At 33.3% G+C, this 24,987-nt stretch overlaps 3 protein-coding genes and 1 pseudogene across 3 annotated transcripts; 2 read left to right on the forward strand and 2 right to left on the reverse strand.

The window, feature by feature from the left end:
* Positions 1-666: 666 nt before the first annotated feature.
* Positions 667-2,181, forward strand: LOC132615869 (UDP-glucosyltransferase 29-like). Its single transcript, XM_060330464.1, has one exon. It carries the CDS (start codon positions 717-719, stop codon positions 2,040-2,042), a length of 1,326 nt encoding a protein of 441 aa, XP_060186447.1. The 5' UTR covers positions 667-716; the 3' UTR covers positions 2,043-2,181.
* Positions 2,182-3,246: 1,065 nt separating this feature from the next.
* On the forward strand, positions 3,247-4,918 carry LOC132615868 (UDP-glucosyltransferase 29-like). Its single transcript, XM_060330463.1, has one exon. It carries the CDS (start codon positions 3,288-3,290, stop codon positions 4,620-4,622), a length of 1,335 nt encoding a protein of 444 aa, XP_060186446.1. The 5' UTR covers positions 3,247-3,287; the 3' UTR covers positions 4,623-4,918.
* A 14,593-nt stretch (positions 4,919-19,511) lies between these two features.
* LOC132614711 (beta-D-glucosyl crocetin beta-1,6-glucosyltransferase-like) lies at positions 19,512-21,292 on the reverse strand (annotated as a pseudogene).
* Positions 21,293-22,266: 974 nt separating this feature from the next.
* On the reverse strand, positions 22,267-23,907 carry LOC132614712 (beta-D-glucosyl crocetin beta-1,6-glucosyltransferase-like). Its single transcript, XM_060329239.1, has one exon. The coding sequence runs from the start codon at positions 23,789-23,791 to the stop codon at positions 22,427-22,429; it is 1,365 nt and encodes a 454-aa protein (XP_060185222.1). The 5' UTR covers positions 23,792-23,907; the 3' UTR covers positions 22,267-22,426.
* Between the last annotated feature and the right edge of the window lie 1,080 nt (positions 23,908-24,987).

Raw genomic sequence — 24,987 nt, forward strand, 5'->3', positions numbered from 1 at the left:
GTAAAAATAAAAAATAAATAAAAATAATAGAAATAAAAAATAAATCAAAAATCAAAAGAAATTAAAAATAAAAAGAAATTAATATAAACAAAAAATAAACAAACTAAAAAGTAACCCTGTAATTACAGGGTGTAATTATACCCAATTCTCAACCCCTCCTTGAGAATTGGAGAGTGTAATTATACTCTCTCAACTACACCCAATTTTCACATAACTATGTAATTACTTAGTCAAACAAACAGGCCAAACTGTGTAATTATCCCCAATTACATCCAATTCCAATTATCCGGTGGCTTTCCAAACAGGCCCTAATCGGAACAGGGTGACTAATTTGAGTCGACATAGGTAAAAGAACGAAGGAAAACGTTGTCATTAAATGGAAGTCAACATCAAAATGAGTTGAAGTGACTGTAAATAACACTTGAAACACTGATGGCCCTATAACAAGGATAAAGAAATATTCCAGTAGAAATCTGGTATAAGACAAACACTTTTTTTAATCTTAGTCATCAATCTCTAGGCAAATTCTATATGCCCTGCGTAATCAATTACGCATATACATGAATGCACATGAGATTCATCGTATAGGGCTGCAGCCTCAATGCAATAATATAATATGCAAATTCAGACAGAAATACTAGCTATAAATAGATTGTCATCATACTTGTTATAACCATCAGAGAGAAATTAAGAGAAAGAAAAAACAATAGTTATCAATGGAGGCCAAGAAAAACACCATTAGCGTACTGATGTTACCATGGCTAGCACATGGTCACATAAGTCCATTTCTAGAGTTGGCCAAAAAACTCACAAATAAAAACTTTCACATTTACATGTGTTCCACTCCTGTGAACCTAAACTCCATCAAGGAAAGTGTCACAGAGAAATATTCTCAGTTAATAGAATTAGTTGAGATTCATCTTCCATCTTTGCCAAATCTTCCTCCTCATTACCACACCACGAATGGCCTTCCATCCCATCTCATGAACACTCTCAAAACAGCTTTTGAAATGGCCGCTCCAAAATTTTCCAAAATATTACAAACTCTAAAGCCGGATTTGGTCATTTATGACTTCAATCAGCCATGGGCTGCTGATTCTGCTTCCTCTATGAACATTCCTGCAGTGCTGCTCCTCACTTTTGGTGCAGCTGATGTTTCTTTCGCAATCCAAATGTCCACAGAAGAGAAGTTCCCATTTCCTGAAATTTACCTGCGAGAATACGAAATGCTTTCATTGAAGGAAGCTATTACTGACGCACCAGGTAACAAGTTTGAATTAGACGAGGCCCTTAGGCGATCGCGCGACATTATTCTGGTGAAAACTTGCAGAGATTTTGAAGGGAAATATATGGATTATCTTTCAACTTTGGTTTCCAAGAAAATAGTCCCCGTTGGTTCACTAGTTCAAGAATCCATTGACCGAGATGACCACGAGGAAATCACACAATGGCTTGACAAGAAAGAAGAATGTTCAAGTGTGTTTGTTTCATTTGGGAGTGAGTATTTTCTATCTAATGAGCAGATACATGCAGTAGCTCAAGGACTAGAGCTTAGCAAAGTGAACTTCATTTGGGTCATTAGGTTTCCACAAGGTGAAAAAATTAGTATTCAAGATGCATTACCAGAAGGGTTTCTTGAAAGGGTAGGAGAAAGAGGAATGGTTATGGATGGATGGGCCCCTCAAGCAACAATTCTTCAACACCCATCAATAGGTGGGTTCGTGAGTCACTGTGGATGGAGTTCTTTCATGGAAAGTATGAAGTTTGGTGTGCCCATAATTGCCATGCCCATGCATCTTGATCAACCAATGAATGCTAGGCTTGTGGAGTATATCGAGATGGGAGTGGAAGCATTGAGGGATGAGAATGGAAAGTTACAAAGTGAAGAAATTGCAAAGGTGATAAGGAAAGTGGTAGCGGACGAAAGTGGGGAGGCTGTGAGGAAGAAAGTTAAGGAACTGAGTGAGAAGATGAATATGAAAGGGGATGAGGAAATAGACGAAGTGGTGGAAGAGTTGGTGGCTCTTTGTAGCTACAAATGAACAATAATATTTAAGTTATATCTGTAATGAATTTTTTACGCTACCAGTGTAACTGGACTATTATAGCAAGTTATTTATCATCCTATTCAGGTACCAAGCGTTTTCTCTAGACAATTACTTTTATAGTTGGCACAATTAACACCTTATCAAAAATTATTTTCACTAGGAATGTATATAACTAAAATCTCACTATGAGTCACTCCATGCTTTTAGATTTTCTTTTCTTTTGCCACGAAGATAGTTTTTTTTACTCCCTCCGTCCCAAAAAGATTGACACATTTCTATATTTAGAAACAATTTAACTTTATTGTATACAATTTTCCACTTGACAAGTCTTTGTGATTCTAAAAAGTCGAAAATGGATAAAGAAGAACCTGCAAAAATAAAGCTCTGCATCATCCTCTCTCGTTCTCAGTTTTCCCCCTCTTTGTGTCTTCTTTACTGCCGATTTTTTATCTAACAGGAACTTGATTTCCATGGTAAAAATCTGAAAGATTTTCTCTGCTGCCATGATTTTCAGTGTTGCCAAACTTTTGAGTGCAAATTTTTTTTTGGCGCGAATAGGGAAGAAAGATGAAATTACTAGAAGTTCAGAAATTTGGAAAAAAAATATCAATATTTTGGGAGGAATGAAAAAAAATGAATATTTACACGTAAATCTCTTAAAAAATGAAATTTTCTATAACACTGCAAATAAAATAAATTGTCTACTACAGCAGATAAATGTCTAATGGTATAAAAATATATAACTTAAACTCTCGGGAAAAATACCAGGAAAACCTTGTCATTAAGTGGACATCAATTGTAAATTGAGTTGAAGTGACTGTCAATAGCAATTACTCCAACACAGATGGCCCTACAACAAGAATAAACAATATTCTAACACAAGGCTGCTGGTACAACACTTTTTTTCTTTGTTATGAAATCACTAGGAAATTTCTATATGCCTGCGTAATCAATTACGTACGTACCTGAGTGCATAAGAGATTCATTGTATAGGGCAGCAGCCTCAATGCAATAATATAATATAAAAGTTCAAAAGATTTCTCAATACATACACTAATACATGGTTTGAATCAAAACTGGATTATGTCAAATTAGTACTTTCTATGCTAGATCTGCCCCTAGCTCACAACCTATGGTCAGCAAATACTATAAATTGATTATAATCATACTTACTAAATCCATCATTCATAGAGAGAAGTTAAGAGAGCTAGATAGAGAAAGAGAAAAATATAGCCATTAATGGAGGCAAAGAAGAAGACCATTAGTGTACTCATGTTACCCTGGCTAGCCCATGGTCACATAAATCCATTTCTAGAGCTAGCCAAAAAGCTTGCAAATAGGACCTTCCACATTTACATGTGTTCTACTCTTGTAAACCTTAATTCCATCAAGAAAAGAGTCATAGAGAAGTATTCTCAGTCAATAGAATTAGTTGAGCTTCATCTTCCATCTTTGCCAGATCTTCCTCCTCATTACCACACCACAAATGGCCTCCCACCCCATCTCATGGACACTCTCAAAACAGCATTTGAAATGGCCGCTCCAAAGTTTACCAAAATATTACAAAGTCTAAATCCTGACTTAGTCATTCATGACTACAATCAGCCTTGGGTTACTGATTCGGCGTCCTCTCTGAACATTCCTGCTGTGCAGTTCCCCACTTTTAGTGCAACTGTTGTTGCTTTGGCCATCCATATGTCTGAAAACACAGAAGAGAAGTTCCCATTTCCTGAAATTTACCTGCACCAATACGAAATGCTTTCATTGAAGAAAGATATTGATGAAGCACCACGTAGGAAGTTCCCATTTGACCAGGCTCTTAGGCGATCGCACGACATTATTCTGGTAAAAACTTGCAGAGAGTTTGAAGGGAAATATATGGATCATCTTTCAAATTTGGTTTCCAAGAAAATAGTCCCCGTAGGTTCACTAGTTCAAGAATCCATTGACCGAGATGACCATGATGAGGAAATCACACAATGGCTTGACAAGAAAGAAAAATATTCAACTGTGTTTGTTTCATTTGGGAGTGAGTATTTTCTATCTAATGAGCAGATAAACGCAGTAGCTGAAGGACTAGAGCTTAGCAAAGTGAACTTCATTTGGGTCATTAGGTTTCCACAAGGTGAAAAAATTATTTTTCAGGATGCATTACCAGAAGGGTTTCTTCAAAAGGTAGGAGAAAGAGGAATGGTTATGGAGGGATGGGCCCCTCAAGCAACAATTCTTCAACACCCATCAATAGGTGGGTTCGTGAGTCACTGTGGATGGAGTTCTTTCATGGAAAGTATGAAGTTTGGTGTGCCCATAATTGCCATGCCAATGCACATTGACCAACCAATGAATGCTAGACTTGTGGAGTATATTGGGATGGGAGTGGAAGCAGTGAGGGACGAGAATGGAAAGTTACAAAGTGAAGAAATTGCAAAGGTGATAAGGAGAGTGGTAGCAGACGAAAGTGGGGAGACTGTGAGGAAGAAAATTAAGGAACTGAGTGAGAAGATGAATATGAAAGGGGATGAGGAGATAGATGGTGTGGTGGAAGAGTTGATGGCTCTTTGTAGAAACAAATGATTAGCAATAATTAAGCTTTAAGTTATATCTATACTGAAATTTTTATGCCATCAGTGAAACTTGACTACTGTAGCAAGTTATTTATCATCCTTACCTATACTGAACTTTTATGCTATCAGTGAAACTTGACTACTGTAGCAAGTTATTTATCATCCTTTTCAGGTACCAAGACACTATTTCTCTAGATAATTACTTGTATAGTTGACATAATTAACAGCTATTCAGAAATTCTTTTCATTAGGAATGTATATAACTAAATTCTCATATAAAGGAATGCAATATTAATGAAAGAGAACAAGTCTTAATGTCTCTTGAATCCAGAAAAAGTTGAAGATTAATTCATTATGGAATGAACTTTTAGAATCTTTGCAATTTCAATCAGACAACAATTTTAGCTCTTATCCAAGTGAAATACTCTTCCTCAAATGATGTTGAGTTATCGGCAGTCGTCGGGTCTTATCCCGAATGAGTTTACGGCCTGTTTTTATGGAAGAGTACTCATTCAAAAGGCTCCGGATACTCTCCATTTAATGGTAAAGAAAACTGAAAAGCTTGATCTTTTATTACTCTTTTTTCAAAATATTCTACCAAGCTGTGTGTCACTCCATGCTTTAGACTTTCTTTTGTCACAATGATAGTGTTTTTCTCTCTCTCTCTCTCTCTTTGTATAACTTAAACAAGCTTTCCCCCAGCTTGACGAGCAGCATAGTCAAAACAAGATTAAGGAAAGATTCCTGAACTATCTAATCAGTCAAATTCATATGCTTGAGAAAGTTTAATATTTTTTTTACGATGGCAACATGCGAGCTAGAGATGGAGGAACCAGAGGATGATTGTGCTTCTCTTCAAATGAAATGACAGAAAACTTCCTATTTGACTGACGACTTACGACCATATAAGCTAAATAACCCGTCCTAGTTTTCTTTCTAGGTTTCTGGACCATCCCATCTCGCTTGTCTTTTCCTCTATAACCTTTCTTATAACACCGTAATTTTCTTGCTCACATATCCATGGACTACACTTTTGTTAGCATATTCCTTTCTAACATTAAACTCAACTGTAGCAGCATATTCATTGAAATATTCATATGCATGCTCATCAGATAAATCAAAATACATCCCAAGTTTTATCGGCTCAAATGAATAAGATACATCAATATGTTCATTTTGAGACATGATGGCCATAAATCTACCATTAAAAAAGGAGAAAGTAAGACAAATTCATAATTCAACACTTACATTTTATGCTTAACAGTAGACTTATAAATTAGTTTGACATAGTATCAACGCCAACAGGCTCACTTAGGAATTTTCACAAACATGTCGTATACAATTTTCCACTTGACAATTGCCACAATAAACATAGAAATAACACGTCTTTGATTTCTAAATAATCGAAAATAGATAAAGAAATACCTGCAAAAATGAAGCTTGGGGAACTTGAATTCCATGGTTGCGAAACCTTTTAGAGCAAATGTTCTTTTTTGGCGCGAATAGGGAAGAGAGAATTCATATATTGATAAGAATATGTATTATCCTAATCATGCTTAACACTTTATTTTAGTTAATTAAATAATTTGTAAATGGCATAATACATAGATAGACACTTAACCTTGACCTGTACTGTCAGTTAAACACTCCAACTTATAAAATAATCATCTAGACCTCAACTCGTCTCCGTTGTGTCAGTTGAACAATCTAACTTACAAAATGATCATCTAAATACCTCAAATCATCTCTATTGTGTCAGTTGAACAATCTAACTTACAAAATCATCATCTTGATACCTCCAAAATTTATGTGTCACGTCAGCTTCGGGTGTCCACGAAACACCGTGGGAACGAGTTGAGGTGTCTAGATGTGCATTCTCAAAGTTAGAGTGTCTAGTTTGCCAGTTGAGGCCAAGTTAAAATGTTTCTATATACTAGTTTTTGGACACGTGCATTGCACGTGTATTCCATGCTAATTAGTATAATTTTTTTTTTTAAATAGTATAATAAGTATGCTATGAGTTGTATAGAAATTGAAGAGAAAAAACAAAAAGCTCAAACTGATGAATAGTGAACCTATATTCAACCGATATCTATTATCAGTGCAAGGCACATCATACTAAAAGTAATATTTGAACGACTTCAATTATGTAATTCTTATAAACTACAAGCTCAAACTGATGAGTAGTGAACCTCTATTCAACCGATATCTATTATCAATACACGACACATCATACTAAAAGTAATATTTGAACGACTTCAATTATGTGATTCTTATAATATACTATCAAGTATTCAACTTGACAATAATTCATTTCTTTAATATATCAACACCACATAATTCAAATTTTGGCTATGATTGTAACTATTTCATGTGTTAAAGTTTTTCCCGTCTTTTTTAAGAAACTGTAGCTTCCACCTTTTTACAATCGCATACATATCAAATTATGCCTTTCTTAGGATGGCTGGTAAATCATTGTCATTTTTGTAGTGTTATCCTACACACTATTTGTGATAGAGATAATAACTGCTGAAAAAATTGACTGATGTATATAAAGGACAATTACACGTACATGTGTATCCTTTGTCTCCTTTGATTGATTCAAAATTATTAGTTCAGTCATCTGTGAATTGATTAAAAAAAATATTAGTTGAATCGTATAAATATAATTAATATTACGAAATGTAACTCAATCGTCCGTCAGATATTGGCAATTTGATATTGTGCTTCAAGAAAATATAAGATTTTATTATATTAGGAAAAATAATAGAAGAGTAATGTTCCGCTATCTACTATGGTTCAAGCGCATTGTTAATTATTGTGGTTTGATTGAAAAAATGAGCAACTTCGCCCCGCGATATCTACGAATATCTTTTATCATTTTAATTAAGTAATTACAAAAATATAGAATTGTTATCAATTTTGTGATGCAGCAATCCAAGTAACCTGTTAAAAGCATTATAAGACCAAATTAAGCCTTAATAGAAAATAGTGAATTTGATACCATACTAAATAACAAAGTGTTGCGGTTAGAAATAAATTATATGGTATACTCCTTATTCACGAACAAAGGACTTGATATAAACAGATGAAATATGTCGAATATCTTGTTAAAAGGTACTGAGTTTATATCTGATTAAACATTTGGAATTAATTTCAATCCGTCTAATCATTAGTAAGAATCCCACAGCACAAATTTTATGTTCTTTTATTAGAACTTAGATTTTACTATGTAAATCTGCTAATCTAAAGTAAGATTTGAAGGTGTAATGATCCAGCCATAATGATACACACTTACTGGACTTGACTTTAATATCTTTTTAAATGGAAATATGATATGTAGTATATACTTTTATATTCCAACACAGTATGGGATCTGGAAGCGTACTCTATGTTATTAGAGGAGACAAAGGCTGACTTCTTAATAGCAAAAATCAGGTAGCAAGTCGTATGTCACACAATCAACTTATAAAAGAGTACCATAAATGCAGGATCTCGGACAAAAAATTTAAACCATGACATAATATTGGATTATATACAATTCCTTGCAGCAGATAAGGAAAATGCACGGTCATTTTTGACATACAAGTAGTAAACGTGGTGTCTGAAAAGGAATTTTGTTCAAAAATAGTCTATAGGCTTAACATCTTTGTAAATGGAGCCAAAATAATATATTTGTTGGCAACATTTTTTAATGCTCCTACTTGTGGTCTGCAAACTTCCCTTAAATATACCAAGTCTGCAAACTTCCCTTAAATATACCAAGTCTGCAAACTTCCCTTAAATATACCAACTCCAGAAAACAAAAACATGTCCTGAGAGATGTTTAGTGTAATTAAATGTTATTATTGTTGTAGTACTTTTTTTTTTTTGTTCCAGTATCGACTTTCATAGGAAACAATATTCTGGGTAAAAGAAATTATCCTATAGCTATAACCCCAAAGCAGTTCCAACTATGCTATGCATTGCCTCTAAAGTAAAACATCTTCTACGATTTTCTTCTGTCACCGTTTCTTCTCCTTATAATCTCAATAGTGAGTATAATTTTTGAATAATTTATCATAATGAAATGATTAATAACGGTGGAGAGTATTGCTTATTAAGAATTTGCATAAACAAAAGTACACAATTTCATGAATACTCATAAAAACTAACACAAAAAAATAAATTTACCTGGTAAAATCTGTAGTTTCCGTCAATTATTTCTCTTCTAATAGTGATAGTTATGCATATTGCAGACTTTTAACTCCATATATAAGCTCATCAGTAGGCTGATATTATTCTACAGAAAGTAGTAACAGATGGCCATTGATAGAGAAATCCATAAATTTAGTATTGAACACCACTTTGTAGCTTTAATGGTAGGAGGTGTAAATGCTTTGGTTCCAATTCCTACGTTCATAATCTGGTTCACCACGTTCACCATTTAATAAGACCCTAATTAAATAGCAAACTTAATTTTCAGTTCATTCAGAATAATCTGGCCAAAGTATCATAATTTTAGGCAGAGGATACGAAAAGATTGGGATACAAAAAGATATCCCATTCACATGTCTTTCTTGATTCCATGTTTATTACATGATTTAATGCACATCGGAAACCTTTAAAATTGAGAATTCCAGCGTTTAAATTTTTGAGCAAAAATAAAAAAAATAGAAATAGCGTTTAAGTGAAGGGCAAAAAGGTATTTCAACTTTTCATTTTGATGTTCCCACTTTTAGTATAACTAGTCTCTATGAACGTGTCTCGCACGTTATCCCCAATCAATCATAACAAATATTAGGTAATGTTAATTGAAATTATATATTATTATTTATTTTATGAGAAACAAAAATATTATTTGATCGTATTCACTGAATACTTCTCATTAATATATTGTTTTTGGCATGTATCCTCTATGTTTTTACCTATGTAAAAAATATGTTAGGACTAAAATAATTCAATTGAGCTACTGATGACAATAAACATTTATTTTCATTATATACAAAAGAAGAAAAACAACAACCTAGCTAGCCAAAATTCATGAAGGACATTAAATTATCTCCGAAGAGACTCAAATCTTGCGCGTGATGTCAAATTGTCAATGACTAATGATTATAATGTACTCCTATCATTAATGAATGTAACGACCCAATGTAACTAAATAGTCGAAGTATCTAATTCAACTTATTGTATTATTTTCTTAGATAAAGTGAAATATTGTTAAAAAAATATAACTAAAGCAAGAATAGAGGCATTGCTTATTATCCGTTGAGATATGTTCATGGAATAAATTTTTGAGAGAATTCGCGTGATGAAGGAAACTAATTACATCTTTAGAAAGCTTAGTGCGTGTAGAAGTGGTTGAAAAAACTATTATTAAGAAATTCAATAAAGCGTAAACTCGTGTGGAATTGATATAGCTTAATTTGGAATTTGAGATATAATATCTGAAAATTTTAAAATTGATTGGAATAAGGATTTCATGCAAATTTATATTAGGCAAATATTACAGTTAGCATGAAATATATTTTGAGGAAGTACTTTACTTTTGAAGGGCTTAGCACAAAGCACTCGCCATATTCAGCAGTCACAAGCTACACGATGACAATTATGGATTGAAGACAAATATGTCATAATTAAAAAATATATGATGAAAGAAACAAAAGTGATTCTTATAAAGACGAACAGGAAATTGATATTTAAAAAAAAAAGAAAAAAAAAGAAAGAGCATGAGACCATACCAATTACAAGGTTCATAGAATTAGAATGAAATACAAATACTAATAAAATGACTTGCAGTAGAACGTCACATACGTTGTCTAATGTTATTGTCCAATTGGAGTTCATGTAACATTGGTTAACCTCAAAATTATATCCTAGTTATATTCGAAGAAAGTTGTGAATGTACAATTCTATCCAACAAAGATTACATGATTGAACTAATTTTAGTTTTCGAAGGGTATAAAAGTCGTTTAATAGTTAAAGAATATTTTAGTCAACCAACATTTATATTGATGCTTTTAAAATAATTAGTGTTTACGAACGTGCAGTTGCACGTTATTTCAGTCAATCTCAATCATAGTAAAAAATATTAGAAACTGTTATTTATAATTATATACATTTATTTTATGAGTTTCAAAATTATTGCTAGAACATAAGATTGTATTAACTTAGTATTTCTTTGAAATTGATTTTCTTGATATTTATTTTTCTTCTTCTGTTTCCCCGTATAGAAACATGTAACTACTAAAATAATTCAATATTAGAGATTAAGGACCATATATTTATTATTGTTTACAGATAAAAAAGTGTTGAAAATCAATACTAAACAAAATTACATTATAAGAATATCAATCAGTTGTAAGAATATTTAGCTATTTCTTAAAAATATTTTGTAAGCACACATTTTAAATTCGTTACTTTTAATTATTTGATATCCTTGATTCTTTTAAAGCTATTATCATATACATTACGATGATAGTAGGGCTAACCTTAAGAGAAAACAACTTCAAGATCACATTTAACTTGATTTAATCGCATAATCCATTGTACAAAAGTGGTAATGTTCTTATTTACAAAGGCCATAAAGCTATCACCTGATTAGGACCAGTTTACCTATTAGGTATAGCTGTATAGTTGCTGTCTATAGTGGTAGTATATTCGAGGCATAATTTTATCGGCGATTTTATTATTGATTTAAGTTGGTTTCAAACTCCTTTATTTTAGGCACTAAACGTTTTAGAATTTTATCAAACATTCTATTTTTTTTTTTGAGTTGTGTCAAACTCCTTTATTTTAGGCCTGAATATTACAAGTTATCCAACATTCTATTTTTTGTGAAGAAATAATTTAATTTTAAAGGTTATAAAAGTTGTTCAATATTAAAAGGATATTTTAGTCAACAAACATTTATATTCGTGCTTTTATAATAAAAATATTTAGATATTAGCTAGTCATGACTATAGCAATTCACTAACTCTATATTCTTCTATGGTTTTTTTTTTTTTTTTTTTTTTTTTTTTTTTTGTGGGTGCGAATCACCTATGGTCGGTCCTTCTTCATGAGTGAAAATTTATTATGTGCGTTCGACATATATAACAATTTCAAAATTGATATATGTGTTTCGTATGCTATATTTGTAACTATTGTGGTCATAATATCATACATATGAACAGTCTAAGAGATTGATGTAACCAAACTTGGTCAGCATAAGAGTAGGCATATAAAGCTCAACACTCGTGTAACTACCAATTGGATATCAACAGGAGATTGTTTTTCTTTGTGATTTATAGAGATGCTCATAAATTGCAATTTTATCGAACAGGAATAATCTTTTCAAGAAGAAATTTAGTAGCCTTGACGTTAATAATATGCTTAGCTGATATTAGGAAGGAACTTCGAAAAGGGGCCAGCAATTATGCGCTACGGATTTGAAGTGTTCTTGAGAAATCAATTGTTAGAGAAGTGCCTAATTGGTAAGATACATCAGGTTCTTATATAAACTTCAAACTATTTAAATTCTTGAAAAGAAAATATATGAGCAATTAAAAGGATTGTAATCATAATATATAGCTATTGGAACTACCGATACTGAAACAAGTACGAAAGGATTAAGCGAATTGAAAATAAAATTCAACCATCAATAAGCTACAATCTGTTTGAAAAACTCATGTATGCACTAAATATTCATCATTCGGCTAAAATTCTTACCTGCAATTTCGCGTTACAAATATTTATTTGTTCCCCCGTTGCCTGAAGGTACATAGGTTAACAATTCAAAGCACAAAAATTATGTAAAGAACGTATTGAAGTTGTTAGTAGTTATAGAAGTTCTGTTAGTTCAATAGAAATATATAGGATTAGTAATTAGTTGGTTAGTAGTAATAGTAAGGGAGACGTTCTGTTATTAGTTTAATAGAAATAGGATTACTAATTAGTTAGTTTGCTGTAAAATTAAGGGATGTAATTCAATAAAAATAGGATTAGGAATTAGTAACGTTAGTAGTAATAATAGTAAGGACATAAAAGTTGTTCAATATTTAAACGATATTTTGGTTAACTAACATTCATATTCATGCTTTTATAATAATAGATATGATTATCCCTTTCTAAATACATAAAAGTTATCAATATTTTGGGAGGAAAGATGTCAAAATTCGATTAATGAGGACTAATTTGAGTCGATAGCAACAATATTTCAAAAAGCTTTTCCTGGGCGAGTTTCGAGGGCAAGTCCTGAGACGAGGCTCATTAAAAATGCATCAAGGTGTGCGTGCAGGAAGCAAGTATCTTGGGGCGTTACTCTCAATCTTTCTTTCAGGCGTTCACTTACATTAAGTCCCAACTTTTTGAGTTTTCGGGTAAGTGCAAAAAAAATTTTCAAATTGAAGTTAAAATTACAATACCTTTTTAAATACTCAAAAGTTAATTCATAGTAAATTTTCAAACCAAAAAAATCAAAAAGTCAAAAGTCATTTCAAATTATTTATCCTAAAATTCATAATCTATTTCCTTTACAGGTAACAAATAAAGTGCCACTTACAAAATAAGAGTTTTGTCCTTCTTGTTCACTTAGTCAAGAGTCTATCGAAAACAGCCTTGAGCCTCCCTATTCCATAAAGGCAAAGGTAAAATCTGCATACATTCTATTATTTCAGACCCCACTTTTGGGTATGTTATTGTCCATCTTGGTCGCTTCCATGCTTTTGGTTTCCTTATTTATACATAATTTTTTCCAACCTGTTTTGCTTTCTTTAAATTATTCCTTTCAAGTTAGTTTTTTATTTTGATTTTTTTTAGCATAACCCTAGTTTAGATATTATTCTAGAAACTCTACTCCAAAAAAAAAATTGTATGATAATGAATATTAGTGATTTCTTTTCTAATTTTAATTCTCAAATAATAAATCAATATTGTTGTCATTTTTATTCTTTTTAATTATTAGGAATCAAAGTCTCTGTTTCTTCAAAAGTATATTCCATCATAATTGTTTTATAGGTATAATGAACCTTTACATCTTTCACATTTCCAAGTAAGAAACTTTTGTTTGTACTATTTGTGCACATGTTGGCTTGTTTATAGTTACATATATTTCTTTTACTGATTATATAATTTTCTTGAATTTTCTACAATTTTAATGTATTTTTTCTTGTTATTTTTATATTTCTTTATTAATATATGAAATATCAAAATTTAACATTTATGCGACTTACGTCTCGCTTCAGATAAAACGTCTTATTCGAGCCCGCGATTTTTTAAAACACCGCCAGTGAAAAGTAATTTTCATACATATTCTGGAGTATTACATTGGTGCTCTTTCCTCTTCCCTTTTTTTTTTGGGTTGGAGAGTATTTGATGGATTTGAGTGCCTTTGAAAACCTATGGATATGCTTAGAGAAGCATAAGAGAACGAATTAATTTTATAGTGTTAAAATGTAAAAAATAGGAAGAATTAGACTATAAATACTGATTCCATATTATTATTATTATTATTATTATATATAAGAGATTACAAAAGGGTTTTTGTAGTCCTCACAAAACTTTTCCAAAAAATGTCAAACTTTTCAATTAATTACTTTTAGGTCCTGATCTTATTTTTTAAAATCAAATTTATTTTTTGTTCTTATGGTTTACTTTTTAAAAGCTATCGAACATCCTGTCTTATTTACCTAGTTTTCTATCCGGTATCCGGTACCCCCATTGGAGCTCGCCTAATCTAGATTCACGTCGCCTAGGGCTCAATTGGAGGAAGCGCTCCCTATCATTTTTTCATACTCAGGCTCAAACCCGAGACCCCTGATTAAGGGAGGAATAGCCCCATCCGCTGCACTTTAGTTTCCCTGTTATTTTCTTATATTAATCTTATCTATTAACCTAAAAATAATCATTTCTTCGCTAGATATTCTAGCTTCTTGTTGCTCTTTGTTTTCTTTTTTTTTCATTTATTGCTTATTATAGATTTTTTACATGTAAGCATTTCTTTTACTTTATATTTGTATTATGAAATTTGAGAATTTATGAAAATTCTTGTACTCAATTTCTTTTACTTTATACTTTAATGAGCTCATATGTGTTTACCAAGATTAGTACAAACTTGATTTTCAGATAGTTTTAAAAATTATTAAATGATGCCATATAATGTTGAAAATGAAGATAATATTATCAATCCAGATCGGGTTATCTTTAAAATCTCTTGTTTGGTTAACTAAAATTAATCTTTTAAACATCAAATGAGTTTGAAGTAGGTTGGAATTAGAGTGTCAGCTATGAATTTTTGATCGGATTCGATAGCACTTTGGTTCAAATTCTGTATTTATCTTAAAAGTTCATTAAACATCTATAAATTATTAATTTAGAACTAAATAACTTTAAAAATTAAGATTCGAAACTCATATATTTCAAATTATGGCTCCGCATTTAATTTGAAGTAATAATTTCATCAAAATGAAAGTTAAGATATTAAAGGAGTGAAACGAAAGTTTTGCATTTATATATTGAAAATATACTTATTTGAAGTTTAATTATTACCAACATAAATTATATTTCTTTAATTAAAATATTACATTTTATATCTAGAGTTGGCCCGGGCTTAGCACGGGCCTCGTGAGACTAGTTAAGGTAAAAAAGTAGCAAAATTTGAAAAAGCAACTCAACCAAACCAAAATAATTGGAAAAGGAGAGAAATAGAGAAGCCCGAGTTGGCCCATTTTTGTGAAAGTGAGACCCAAAAATTTACATTTTTTTGCACGGATTGCCCTTCTTTTGGGGTGGTCTTTAAATTTTGCCCCTCATATTTGTGATCTTTAAATTATGCCCCTCATATTGCTGGTCTTTAATTTTTGGCCTTCGCATTGCAACTCTGAACGTTCACGCAGAAATCATGAGGTTCTGAGTTCGAACCCCCGCTCAAGCATAAATTTAAAAAAAAAAATTGGAAAGCAAGGTTTGGGTCGAGTGTATGCTGGACCCGACATATACTTGTTAAGGAATTACCAAATTTATGCCGGACCCGGCATACTCATGCCTTATGGGCAGACTTGGCATAAGTATGCCGGGTCCGGCATAACTTTGGTAATTCCTTAACAAGTTTATGCGAGTAGGGGCATACTTTTAATGGGCAAACTTTTATGTCGGACCCGGCATAAACTTGTGAAGGAATTACCAAAGTTATGCCGAACCCGACATACTTATACCAAGTCTGCCATAAGGCATAAGTATGCCGACTCCGACATAAGTTTGGTAATTCCTTAACAAGTTTATGCCGGTGGGGGCATACTTTTAATGGACAAACTTTTATGCCGGACCCGACATAAACTTGTGAAGGAATTACCAAAGTTATGCCGGACCCGGCATACTTATGCCAAGTCTGCCCATAAGGCATAAGTATGCCGGGTCCGGCATAACTTTGGTAATTCCTTCACAAGTGTATGCCGGTGGGGGCATAGCGAAATTTAAACTCTGCCTTGCGAATAATTTTTTAAAATTTTGACTGTGTGGGGGTTCGAACCTAGAACCCATGGGGTTTAGCCGAAGGGCAAAATTTAAAGATTTCAAATATGAGGGGCAACATTTAAAGACCACCCCAAAAGAAGGGCAATTCTGCAAATTGCCCAAAAATTTACTTGACCAAGTATGAATGGAGTTTCATACAAGCTTTGTCCGCCACATAATAAGGGTGTCTCTTACAAAATGATTTTTTTCTGAAAAATACGAAGGAAAACCTTTCATTGAATGGAATTCATTTGTATTGAGTTGAAGAGACTGTCAATAACAATAACCACTCCAATAGAGACCCTACAACAAGAATAAACAATATTCCAACACAAGGCTACAAGTACAACAATTTTTTTCTTTGTTATCAAATCAGTTTTGCAACTTCAATTTGCCCTGCGTAATTGGCGTAATCAATTACGCACGAACCTGAGTGCACAAGAGATTCATTGCAAATGATATGATATACAAATTCAGTAGATTTCTTAATATATATATATAGGATTTGAACCAAAATTACTGAATTTTGTCGAATTCGTACTTCCTATGATGGATTCAACCCTTGCTTACGACCTGTGACGACCCAAACCAATAGCATGTATTGTACGCTTTGGCCCTAGGCCCACACGTCCAAACCCATAGCATGCAAACCTAAATTATGTCTTATAAAACTCTTCAGTCTTCACTTCCTCTGCCATTTCTATATGGATTTCGCCTAAGGTGTCATGTGCACTTCCTCTTAACAAGCCTAAACATTTTTAGACTGGGAATTACCATCTTGAAAATTCTAGCAGAGGCGTCAGAAAGAGTCAGTGAAGCACGCAACAAACAAATTGCTGGCATAAACATTGATTAGTAGTTCAACCCAACAGATCCTCCAAAGCTATGGAATGCATTAGCAGCAGTAACATCCCAAAGTTATGGCAGCACTGTATTGAATACTCCAACTTATAAAATGATCATCTAGACACTTTCAAAGTTTATATGCCACGTTAGCGTCAGGTGTCCACAAGACATAGGGGACGAGTTGAGGTGTCTAGACACACTCCAACTTTGAGAAATACACATCTAAACACCTCAACTCGTTCCTACTGTGTGGACACCTGATGCTGACATGACACATAAATTTTGGAGGTCTCATCATTTTGTAAGTTAGAGTGTGTAAGTAGTGTGTGAGTGACAGAGGCGGAGCCAGGATTTGAAGTTTGTGGGTTCGGGGTTCTAATTCTTTAAAGTTACTGGGTTCTTAATTAATAATTTGTACATATTTGACAAAATTTTTAATACAAATATATGGTTCGGACAAAAGCTACTGGGTTCGGCCGAACCCCACCCGAAGGGCTGGCTCCGCCCCTGGTGAGTGAGTTTTGATTGTGCACACAAGGGAAGAAGGATGGTATGGCAGATAAAGAATGAGTAAAAATTGGGGTGAATCGAATTGGGGGCAACAATCAGGCCATTTAATTGCAAAACTCTTCATTTTGTGATCGCAGAACAGGTGCACCAGATCATAGTTACACTGCATTTTAGAAAGAAAAAAAAAACTCTAGACCTCCATATGTTGTTCAACAAGCACCTAAATGAGCTGAAATTTGGGAGATAAAAGAAACATATTTACCTACAAAATATAAATGAGAAAGGACACTGCTAAATCATATAAAGAAAAATAATGCATAGAACAAAAAATTGTTACGTCATGATCCGATACACCGAGCGTCACCCCACTTATTTGCCTGCAAAAAGTAGTTAATATAGTGTATACTCTACTTTCAATTTATCTCTCATTTTTATTTTTATTTTTAAAAAAAATTAATACTGTAACTTTTTATATTAGTAGTTTTTTAATTTCAACATCTCACATGACATATTTAAGATCACAAGAATTAAAATTTATTTTAATACATTAATTGCATATATTTTTATTTAAAGATCAAAAGATTTAAAAAAAAATATTTAATGTCATCGATCAAACAACAACACATAAATGAAATAGAGGTAATAATAATAAAGGCATAACTCTTTAGGATTTAAGTATATGTTTTAGATTATAACCTCTGGAATAGTTGTGCGTAGGGTGCTTATAGGTTGTACACCCATTTGTGGAATTACACTGAGTATGATGTTGTTGTTGTAATGATGCAGCTTTTCAATATATAATTCCTCCAACCAAACCGATAAGATATCGATTTGTTCGATATCAACTTATTGGTTATCGAACGGTTATCTATCGATTTATCGATCATATTAATAATACCATCACAAATAAATTCATATTATAGCATACTATAAGTTATAAAATGTAACGAAGTCTTAAGAACTTGGTCTGGGACTTCAATTAAAAATTTCAAACAATAACATAAATGGTGTTCATAACTGGGAAAATAATTAAGGAAGCTTGATAAATGAAAGTTTCGAATCGTTGCCCAACCGTTGATCCAATAAGTCGATGTAAACAAACCAGTAAGCGTACTTTGGGATTACGTTATCGGTTTGATTTTGAACACCCCTGCGTGTTGAATATTCAAATTATTATAGAAAGTTCTAGCGAGGAGGCTTTCGTTACACTCAATGCAATGGAATGAACTTTTATAATGTTTTCAACTTTTCATGCCATACAAATGTTGTTGCTCTTACTTGTACAAGTGGAATAGTCTTCTTCAAATGACTTAGACCCTCTTCGATGTTCCAATCTCGACTGAGCATACGTCATGCTGCTTGGAAGAGTTCTCTTTAAGATAGTACTAATATATTACTATTAATTAACATGCATTATGTTATTTCCTGTGCTTTGATTATTCTATGTTATCTGTGTCGCTTGCGTTACTTCATTTCCATATCGCTTTGAATCTCTTAGCCGTATCTGACCTCTTTTTATGTTTTTATTGAGCCGAGGGTCTCTCGGAAACAGCCGTCCTACCTTGGTAGGAGTAAGGTCTGCGTACACTCTACCCTCCCCAGACCCCACGTTGTGGGATTTCACTGGGTTGTTGTTGTTGTTGTAATTAACATGCATTATAACAAAAATACAAGGTCTGGGGAACAGTAGGATCTTGCACAATACTTTTTTTAAAAGTGCTTCTTTTAAGAAAACAAAGAAGTAATTTTGACTTCTCAAAGCTTACCAAACGGGCTGTAATACTTTGCTTAATAATATAGTTCCTAGTTTATATGTCCTGACTGTTTTTTGGACTAACGGATTCAATTTCTTTTTTCCTTTTCTCCTTCCATAGCTAGCAAGTCCGTTACCCTTTTTTGCTCCTTGTAGCAATGCCTGGGAGCTGGATCCCTGACCGGCTTATTCAGAATATTATGACAATAATTACTTTTTCAAGATATTACAATAATAATTTAAAATATTGCACAAATTAACCCATTTCCCCCTAATCAAGAACTGAAGAGACATATGATTACCGCTACGAGAAACAAATGATATGGAGTTGATAATTCATATCAAAAGCTAAAAATGATCATATTTGAGAATGTGAATAATAGGATTAATCTATAGGTTGGATCTTATTTTTTCTCATTATCAACCTCTATATATTTTGAAAACAGCCTAAAACACCTCACAGACAACATAATTTTATTAATTGGATTACAACATATCACCTCATTTGCACTTATTGCTATTCTCGCAAAAATGAATCAGCTCTTGAGCAACTGCATCCATCTCTTCACCTCTTATAGATTTCAAGTTCTTGCTGATATCTCTAACTTTGGCCCTCAAATTTCCCCCCATTTTTCCTGTTATGACACCTTTCACATTCTCTACAATTTCTCCTCTCTGAATTTTGCCATCATCGTCTCTAACAGTCTCCACTGCAACTCCCAATTCTACTATCAACCTAGCATACTCCCAATTCTACTATCAACCTAGCATTCATTGGTTGATCAAGATGTATAGGCATGGCTATAATTGGAACCCCAAAATCTACACTTTCCATTACCGAATTCCAACACACAATGACTTGTAAATCCTCCAGTACTTGGATGATTTAGAATTCTTGGTTGTGGTGCAAATTTGTCCAAAACTCTTCCCCTATCTCCAATTCTTTCAAGAAAACCTTTCGGCAATGCATCTTCAAGATTTTGTTCTTCCCCCTTTGGAAATCTCGCAACCCATATGAAATTAACATTACTAAGCTCCAGCCCAAAAGCTATTTCTTCCATATCTTCTTTTGACAAGAAATACTCACTTCCAAAGGAGACAAAAATAGTTGAATTGTCATCTTTCTTTCCTAGCCAATGAATGAACTCCACATCATCTGCGTCGTCAGCTATGGGATCTTGGACGGGTGGACCAACAGGAACAACCTTCCAATTGATCAATTCAGTGCAATAATCTATGTATTTGGCCTCTATAGTTCTAGAGGTGCTCATCAGCATGATTTGCATATTTCCATCAGCTAAACGATCGCCATCATCAGGTTCTTTCTCTTTAGCAGATTTTGCCAACAATTCGCCCATTTTTACTTGCTCAATTTTCCTGAGATAAATAGCTGGGAAAGGAAATTTAAACCCTGGTTTCTTTACTAAGTTATAAAAATATGAAACCACAACTGCACCAGAAGTTACGAGCTTGACTGCTGGAATGTTCTCTTCGTTTGCTACGCGTTCAGCCCATTGCTGCATTATGTCATAAATTACCAAATCAGGTTTCAGATTTTGCAAGATTTTCGACAAGTTGGGTTTTGACATTTTCAGGGCCTTTTGAAGGGTGTGATTGAGATGGGGCGGGAGGCCATTGGTTTTATGGTAATGAGGAGGAAGTTCAGGCAATTCAGGTAAGTGAAGTTCGACAAGTTGAATCGAATCAGAGTATTTTTCGGGGATAATCTTGATGGTAGATTTGAGATTGATAGGCGTAGAACAAAGGTGAATCAAGAATCCCCTGTCCGCGAGTTTCTTGGCTACATTTAGAAACGGACTGATGTGTCCATATGCCAACCATGGAAACATTAGTACTCTCAAAGTACTAGGACTTTCTGTTACTTCTGTATCCATGATCAAAATCTTGAAAGACACTATTGTTATACTTACTTCGTGTTTCTCTATAGAGTGATAGAAGGATGAGAAAATGAGAAATGGGCTCTTTGTGGAGTTTGTGGCATTGGCTGCCTTATGTATTAGAAATACTAGAGAGATGAGAGAAAACAGGAGTGTGAAAAGTACTCTTTAATATTCTTGCCGAATTTTTTAATAAGCTACTATTAGAGATTGAAAAATGGTTCAGTGATTTTAGTGCCGGGCTAAAAATGTGAAATTTGTGATTGGTTGCTGACTTTCTTAGGATATTTCGATGTAGACTTTTAGCAATGTGTTATGCAAAATGACTAGTTGTGTGACTGAATGTACGTAATTAATGTCACGTCCGATTTTTATGGTGATTGGTATGTGTGGTGACTTACGTAAGATTTTTTATAAGCAACGTTTTTAAAGAAGCGAATAATTGAATAAATTAATGTAACAATAACATAATTTAGAAAATACAATTCAAGTATAATACTGTAACTTTTTTCGATGAGTTCTCATTTGTTTGAAATGACTAAATATTTTTTTCTTTACAAGATTTCAAACAACTACTCAAAAGCTCATCATTTATTTGATTTCATCAGTGCATCTTAATCAATTTCATTGCTGAAAAAACTCTCTCAACATTGATTTCTCCTTTTTAAGTATGGAGTTGAACTTAAATATTAATAGGTGCTTGTCCGCATGGCTTTGCTACTCCATTTCTAGTGGCTTCATTAACTTTTTGTCAGAAGAGAGTTAGGCTAGCTGAATTCAAACACTTGATATCCCTTATAGGAATTAGGAATGGCATGAGATATTTAAGGGATAATATATAAGGTTGTACACAATGAAATTAAAAAGTTAAAAATTAGAATAAATTGTATTTATGTAATTTTTTGAAAGTAAATTTTAATATTTTTAAATACTTTTTTTAAAAGTTGTATTAATATAATTATCCCTTTAAAAATATTTATGGAAAGTCTGATTAGCATTATCGCTTTTGGCTACTAGCTTATTCAGAATATTACGATGATAATTAAGTTTATTTAATATATTATAACAATAACTAAAAGCATTGCACTAATTAACCTATTTTTCCCTTGCTCAAGAATGGAAGGAACATAATTAACCGCTACAAGAAACAAATAATATGGAATTGAGAAGTCATATCGAAAGCTAAAAAAAATCATATTTGAGAATGTGAATAGTAGGATAAATTTAGATTGCATTCTATTTTCTCTCATTATTTCAACCTTAATATATTTTGAAGATCAACTAGAAACACCTCACAGACAATATAATTTGTTAATTGACTTACAACATATGACATTATTTCAACTTAGGACTATTCTTACAAAGTTGAATTAGCTCTTCAGCTGCAGTATCCATCTCTTCATCCCTTATAGATTTTAAATTCTTGCTGATATCTCTCATTTTGGCCTTCAAATTTTCCCCTGATTTACCAGCTATGACATCTTTTAGAATTTCTGCAATTTCTTCTCTATGAATCTTGCCATAATCATCTCTAACAATCTCCACTGCAACTCCCAATTCTACTATCAACCTAGCATTCATTGGCTGATCAAGATGTATAGGCATAGCTATTATTGGAACCCTAAAATCTACACTTTCCATTACAGAATTCCAACCACAATGACTTATAAATCCTCCCGTACTCGGATGATTTAGAATCCTTGGCTGTGGTGCAAATTTGTCCAAAACTCTTCCCCTATCTCCAATTCTTTCAAGAAAACCTTTTGGTAGAGCATCTTCAAGATTTTGTTCTTCCCCCTTTGGAAATCTCGCAACCCATATGAAATTAACATTACTAAGCTCCAACCCAAAAGCTATTTCCTCCCTATCTTCTTTTGACAAGAAATACTCACTTCCAAATGAGACAAAAACAGTTGAATTCTCATCTTTTTTTCCTAGCCAATCAATGAGTTCCATTTCATCCGCGTCATCAGCGATTGGATCTTGGACAGGTGGACCAACTGGAACTACTTTCCAATTGCTCAATCCACTGAAATAATCTATGTATTTGGCTTCTATAATTCTAGAGGTACTCATCAACATGACTTGCATATTTCCATCAGCAAAAGGATCCACACCATCAGGTTCTTTATCTTTAGCAGATTGGGCCAACAATTCGCTCATTTTTTCTAGCTCATTTTTCCTGAGATAAATAGCAGGGAAAGGGAATTCAACCCCTGGTTTTTTTACTAAGTTAAAAAAATATGACAATACAGCTGCACCCGAAGTTAAGAGCTTGACTGCTGGAATATTTTGTTCATTCGCCACGCCTTCAGCCCATTGCTGCAATAAGTCATAAATTACCAAATCAGGTTTCAAATTTTGCAAGATTTTCGAGAAGTTGGGTTTGGACATTTTCAGGGCCTTTTGAAGTGTGTGATTGAGATGGGGTGGGAGACCATTGGTCGTATGGTAATGAGGAGGAAGTTCAGGCAATTCAGGTAAATGAAGTTCGATAAGTTGAATCGAATCAGAGTATTTTTCAGGGATTTTCTTGATGGTGGATTTAAGATTGATGGCCGTAGAACAGAGGTAAATCAAGAATCCTCTATCCACAAGTTTCTTGGCTACATTTAGAAATGGAGAGATGTGTCCATAAGCCAACCACGGAAACATCAGGACCCTCAAAGTATTTTTATGTACGGTTACTTCTGTACTCATGATTGAAATCTAGAAAGATAATATTGGTATACTTAATTCTTGTTTTTCGACAGAGTGAAAGAAGGATGAGAAATGAGAAATGGACTTTTTGTGGAGTTTGTGGCATTGGTTCTGGCTTATTTATTTGAAAAAAAAAAAAACAAGAGATACAGGGGACAAAAAAGAAGTGTGAAAAGTATTCCGTTTGTTATATTATTGCTGAATATTTTAATAAGCTTCTAGAGACTGAAAATTGTTCATTATTTTTTTTAAAAAAAATTGTTCATTGATTTGGGTGCCAAGCTAAAAAACAGTGAAAGTTATTGGTTCCTGACTGTTCTAGGATATTTCGATGTACACTTTCAGCCAAGTTTCATGCAAAGTGACTAGTTGTGTGACTTCGTTGGAAATTTCAAAACAGAAAATTCAGCCAGGTTTTGGGAAAGTGACTGGTTGTGTGACTGTTTGAGGTATTTCTATCGTAGAGTTTAAGTAGGCGTTTGGCTATAGGATTTGGAAGAATGATTTCGTTCTTTGATTTCAAATGACCGATTGTTTCATGAACATTGCATAAAATTGCAACTTTAACTTCATATCATGATTTTAAGTTTCAAATTTTTTAAAAAGTAGAATTTGGGATTTCAAATTGTGATTTCAAGTTTCTTTTAAATGTAAAACTTGACCCATAAGTTGGTAGATATATTTTTTAAACATAAAACTTGACTCAAAGTAACAATGTTGGTTCGTCATCTGATCGGAAATGCATGCTGGACTTGAAGAGACTGTCTGCAGCATGTGTTAGGATTATATTAAAGAGTGTTACAGTACAACTCATATTCAATTTTGAGAAGTGTCTAGATGATCATTTTATAAGTTGGAGTGTTCAACTGATACAGTGCTGCTATAACTTTGGGATGTTACTGCTGCTAATGCATTCCATTGCTTTGGAGGATCTGTTGGGGCTGAACTGCTAATCAATGTTTATGCCAACAATGTGTTTGGTGTAATGCTTCACAGACTGTTTCTGACGCCTTTGCTAGAATTTTCAAGATGTTAATTCCCAGTCTAAAAATCTTCAGGCTTGTTAAGATGAAGTGCACATGACACCTTAGGCGAAACCCATATCGAAATGGGAAAGGAAGTGAAGAATTTTATAAGACGTAACTCAAGTTTGCATGCTATGGGTTTGGACGTGTGAGCCTAGGGCTAAAGCGCGT

The sequence above is a fragment of the Lycium barbarum genome, chromosome 10, assembly GCF_019175385.1.
Source record: "Lycium barbarum isolate Lr01 chromosome 10, ASM1917538v2, whole genome shotgun sequence".
NCBI classification, from domain to species: Eukaryota; Viridiplantae; Streptophyta; class Magnoliopsida; order Solanales; family Solanaceae; genus Lycium; species Lycium barbarum.